At 58.9% G+C, this 4,918-nt stretch overlaps 1 protein-coding gene across 1 annotated transcript; it reads right to left on the bottom strand.

Annotated features, from left to right (window-relative positions):
- Positions 1 to 385: 385 nt before the first annotated feature.
- On the bottom strand, positions 386 to 3,459 carry ARF5 (ARF GTPase 5). Its single transcript, XM_075558632.1, has 6 exons — positions 3,294 to 3,459; positions 2,717 to 2,797; positions 2,356 to 2,465; positions 1,688 to 1,759; positions 954 to 1,079; positions 386 to 867 (listed from the first exon to the last, which is right to left on the bottom strand). Exons 1-6 carry the CDS (start codon positions 3,358 to 3,360, stop codon positions 781 to 783), a joined length of 543 nt encoding a protein of 180 aa, XP_075414747.1. The 5' UTR covers positions 3,361 to 3,459; the 3' UTR covers positions 386 to 780.
- Between the last annotated feature and the right edge of the window lie 1,459 nt (positions 3,460 to 4,918).

Here is a 4,918-nt window from a genome sequence, read left to right as displayed (position 1 = left end):
TGGATTACTAGTGCCAGCCTCCCTGGGTGACTATAAAGATGCCCTTTCCTGTCCTTCAGGCCAGTCCGCAGGCATCCCGGTGTACAGCACAGGACTACCCCCCACCCCCTACACTCCCAAATTTCCCTGTGCTCTTTCTCTGGAGGAGACCACTGGGGAAGGTGGCTCCTGCCACCACCGACAAAGGCTTCTTTCGTGGAGCTGGGGCAGGAATGGGGTTTTCTCCACCAGAAACCCTGCAGCTTCCCCAGACTGAGGAAGGAGAGCCGAGCTCAGTGAGAGCACCTCTGTGGGGAAGGGGCTGGCTCTGCGTCTGAGTCTCCCCCATATTGTCTCTTGGCTTCCAGTCACCCATCCCCTGGTCTCTAGGTGACAGACAACACTGTACAAACCACAGCAGATTTATTACTCAATATCCAGTGCCACATCATAGCACCACCCGGAGCCCTCGCTGCCCCCCACCTGGCCCCAAGGGTACACGCCAAACAGAAAACAAAAACAAAAGCAAACTCAGATCCCTGCTCCTCCTGTGGCAGCAGGGGCCTTGGCCCCGGGAGGCCCTGGCACAGACCCCAGCAGGCAGGGGCGGACCCCTTTGAGCCCAGAGAGCAAGGCCCCAGGCCCCAACAACAGAGAGAGCATGCAGGAGGGAGCGGAGCAGAGGCCCGAGGCGGTGGGGGGACGAGGGGAGGGAAAGGGCACTGCCTGAGGAGTCCGGGAGTCAGTCACCCCGGGAATGGATGTGGGCGCTTCCGGGCAGCAGGGGCCTGCCCCTGGCAGTTAGCGCTTTGACAGCTCATGGGACAGCCAGTCCAGCCCGTCATACAAGCCTGTGCCCTGGGTGGCACAGGTGGCCTGGACGTACCACTGCGGGGAGAAGAGCGAGAGGTCAGTGGTGGGGAAGGGCAGAGGACAGGAAGGCAGGCCCCGGGGGCAGGCGGGCAGGCACTCACCGTGCGGCTGCGTAAGTGCTGTAGCCCCAGCTTGTCGGTCAGCTCGCTCACGGGCATGGCGTTGGGCATGTCCTGCTTGTTGGCAAACACTAGCAGCACCGCATCTCGCAGCTCATCCTCCTGCAGCTGAGGGGGCAGGAGAGGGGGTGACCTGGGGTTCCACCCCCAGACTGTGCTTGGGGGAAGGTCCCTAATTCTACCTTCCAGATTATTCTGGAGGTAGAAAATACAGTATCGTGTCATTTGCTGCTGAGTGAGAGAAGCTGAGTTTTAAGTGAACTGGGGGGGGGGGGTGCTAGAAGACCCAGGGCGGTGCAAATGATGAAGGTGCCCGTTACTAACTGAAAGGTGGAAGGGTTGGGTCCACCCAAAGGCAACCGGGAAGGCATAGTACTCTACTTCTGAATGCCATCTGTTGAAAACTCCATGTGTCGAGTTCTGGGGTCAACGTGAGTCAGAATCAGCACGTCTGGTGGGAATACCTGTCCTAGTCAAAGGGGCAAAAGTCCACATGGATCTAGTCACCCTTGCCTGCCGCCACCCACTTCTCCAACTCAGACAGGAGGAGAGGAGAAATCAAGGGGTGGAGGTGGTGGTGCAGTCTGAAGCTTTTATGGCTCTCAGACTGACACAGGGGAGACAAACGACGTGTCTATGCGCCCCCAGGCCCCCACACCAGCACAGAGACCCACTATCCCCTTGGAGGGCTCTGGTCCAGGGCGCTGGGGGCTCACCATCTTCTGGAGCTCATCCGCCGATTCCTGGACCCGCTCCCGGTCGTTACTGTCCACCACGAAGATGAGGCCCTGAAAGGAACGACCACTTGGCCCTGGGACACGTCCCCATGAGGTCCCTTTCCTCTTCCTGTTTTTACCATGTTGGAAAAGTGGGCTACATGTTGGGTGGCTGACCACAGGGTCAGCAGCTGAGAACCACCAGCCACTCCTCGAGAGAGAAATGAAGCTTCCTGCTCCTGGCAAGAGTAACAGCACTGAAAACCCACAGGGGCAGTTCCACCTTGTCCTGTAGGGTCGCTGTGAGTCAGAACCGACTCCGTGGCAGTGAGGTGGGTTTTTTTGAGAAGCCCTCCTTGTCAGCAAGCAGAAGTGCTGGCACAAGTCAAGTGAGAGACATCACAGAGATGGGGACAGTGTTTGCCCTCTGGGAGCAAGCTGTCTAGCTAATTTAGCTGCTGAAAGAGGTGCAAAGAACAGGGATGGGAAGTAGGTGGTGACTGGTAGGCCAGGCCTGTGGACCCTGCTTCTTGGAGAAGTCAGTCATGTAGTTCTGAAGGATGAGTGGGCAGAGGCTAGCCAGAAACTGGGGGGTGTGGGGAGGAAAGGGTTATTTTCTGTCCTAGGGGTCCAGTTCAGACCAGCATCTCAGTCCCACCCACACCCACCTGAGTATTCTGGAAGTAGTGCCGCCAGAGAGGCCGAATCTTATCCTGGCCTCCGACGTCCCAGACTGTGAAGCAGATGTTCTTATATTCTACGGTCTCCACGTTGAAGCCTGAAGAGCATTGGGGGGAAGTCCTGTAACTGCTTGGTTCTCTGCGGTGACACGCGGCTAGAAGGCAGTGGCCCAGGCCCAGGGGGCCAGAACCTGCTGGGCGGGGCTCCCCACATCCACCCACCTCGGGCACCACCCTGCACATCGAGATATGGTGTCCCACTTTTCAAGTGGCCGTGTCTGGTGTCCCGGTCAGCTCCCAGCACAGAGATAAAGGCGCCCGCTTCGCCCGGCCTCGCCCCCACACTCACCTATGGTGGGGATGGTGGTGACAATCTCCCCCAACTTCAGTTTGTACAGGATCGTGGTCTTGCCAGCAGCATCCAAGCCAACTGCAACGGAGAGGGGCACAGGGCTGGTGATGAGAGCGCGGGAGCCCCCTAGAGACCAGGGACGGGAGCGGCCACGACGGGGGCGGAGAGCCAGCGCCTCCAGGTGTCCGTGCTGGGTCCGCAGCCCTCGGGCCTGATGGGCAGTCTGAGGGCAGGCTTGCCCCCAAATGGGCTGCGGAGGGCGAAAACTGGGGGCAGGGGGCAGAGAAGGCCGAGCGCCTGGGCAAAGCCGCCGCTAAGGGCGGAATCCTCCCTCCTCACCAGCTGGGCAGAGGCAGAGGCAGAGGGAGCGACAACCCACCCAGGCTCGCAGCTCCGGGTCCAAGGCCCGGGGGCGGCGCTGCGGCCAGGACCGCCCGCGAGCAGCGGCCCGGGAGCCGCGGAGGTGGGTGGGGCGGGGTCGGAGCCCGGGGAGCGCCGGGCCGGAGGGAGCGGGGGCGGGCGGGCTGCTCGGGGCCCGCGCCCCTCTCCGGGCCGCGCGCGTGGGCTGTCTCACCCATAAGAATCCGCATCTGCTTCTTCCCGAAGATCCGCGAGAAGAGCGCGGACACCGTGAGGCCCATGGCGGGGCCCGGGGGCGCGGGGTGCGGGCTGGAGCCGGCCGGCCGCGGGGGAGGGGGATGGGGCGCAGCAGCAGCAGAAGGAGGCGCCGCCGCCGCCGCCGCCGCCTCCGCGCGTCCCGGCCCACCCTGCGTCACCGTGGGCCGCCCGCGGGCCCCGCCCCCTACGTCACGGAGCCCCGCCCCGACCCCGCCCCTGCTGTCAGGAGACCTGCGGCTGCCCTCCACGCGGGTCGCGCGCGGCCTTGCAGGAGGTCAAGGCTCCTTCTAGGTCTACTCGGTGCCCGGAGCGCGCCTGGGGCTGTCGCAGAGCCGGCAGCACGAGCGGACGGTGGCAAGGCTGCTGCTTCTGCAGCGGCCCCCGCCCCGTTTTCAGCGGCGAGCTGGTAGGACTAGGTGCGTTAGGTCCAGAGCCCGACACTGGCCTCTGGTTCAGCCCTTGGCAACCAGCAGCACCGACCAGCGCACCACCGGCCGTGTTGCTAACTGGTGCCTCGGAGCTCATAACGCCCCATATGAGCAGCCCTGCGCCATGCTCACAGGCGTTGCTATGGTGGTGTGCATTCTTGCAGCCCCTTCGACAATGCATCTTGAGGGCGGTCTCCCTCTTTTTCTCTGACTTTCTCTCTACCAAGCATGCGATCTCTCCAGGGGCTGCTGCTCCTGACAACACGGGGGAAAGTACACGAGACCACGTTTTGCCGTCCTCACGGGGAAGGGAGCATCCCGGAAGGCTGCCCTTTCCCCGAGATAGCATTGTTCCTTCATTTGGTAGGCTGCAGGAGCCTTGGTGGCATAGTGGTTAAGTGTGGGCTACTAACCACAAGGTCAGCAGTTTGAAAGCACCAGTTGCTCTGCAGAAGAAAGATCAGACTTTCTACTATGAAGAGTTACATCCTTGGAAACCCACAGGGGCAGTTCTAGCCTGTCCTGTAGGGTCACTGTGAGTCGGAATCCACCTGATGGCAAGTGAGCTGTGTGTGTTTTCAGTTTTGGAGTTTATGATGGTACTTTTGATATTCTTTGCCAACACCATAATTCGAAGATAACAGTTATTTGGCCTTTATTATTCAGCTTTTGTGTGCATTGTGAGGTGATTGGAAATACCGTGGCTGAAAATAATAATAATTTATAAATTATCAAGGGTTCATGAGGGAGGGAAGAAAAAAATGAGGAGCTGATACCAAGGGCTCAAGTAGAAAGAAAATGTTTTGAAAAGAATGATGGCAACATATGTACAAATGTGCTTGACACAATGGATATAACAGCTTTAAGAGTCCCCAATAAAATGATTTTTAAAAGGAGAAATAATATACCGTGGCTTGACTCAGGTGCACCTTAGTCCCCAGGTGACATCTTTGCTTTGTTAGCACTTTGAAGAGGTGTTTTGCAGAAGATTCGCTCAGCGCAATGAATGTATCCTTTGATTCCCTGACTGCTTTCATGAGTGCTGATTACGAATCCAATTAAAATAGAATCCTTCACAGGGTCAGTCTTGGCCCTGTTTATCATGGTATTGCATAATGGATCATTGTCAGGATTTTTGTTTTCTGTATATTGA

The sequence above is a fragment of the Tenrec ecaudatus genome, chromosome 9 (assembly GCF_050624435.1).
Source record: "Tenrec ecaudatus isolate mTenEca1 chromosome 9, mTenEca1.hap1, whole genome shotgun sequence".
NCBI lineage: Eukaryota > Metazoa > Chordata > Mammalia > Afrosoricida > Tenrecidae > Tenrec > Tenrec ecaudatus.
This window is presented reverse-complemented; position numbering and strand designations above follow the sequence as displayed.

Bases quoted from the DNA above. Each gene is read 5' to 3' on its own strand.
- ARF5 (XM_075558632.1), bottom strand. From the start codon at position 3,360: ATGGGCCTCACGGTGTCCGCGCTCTTCTCGCGGATCTTCGGGAAGAAG. The intron at 2,466-2,716 runs GTGAGTGTGGGG...AATGCTCTTCAG, and splicing joins CACCACCATCCCCACCATAG to GCTTCAACGTGGAGACCGTA. The intron at 868-953 runs GTGAGTGCCTGC...TTCTCCCCGCAG, and splicing joins AGCACTTACGCAGCCGCACG to TGGTACGTCCAGGCCACCTG.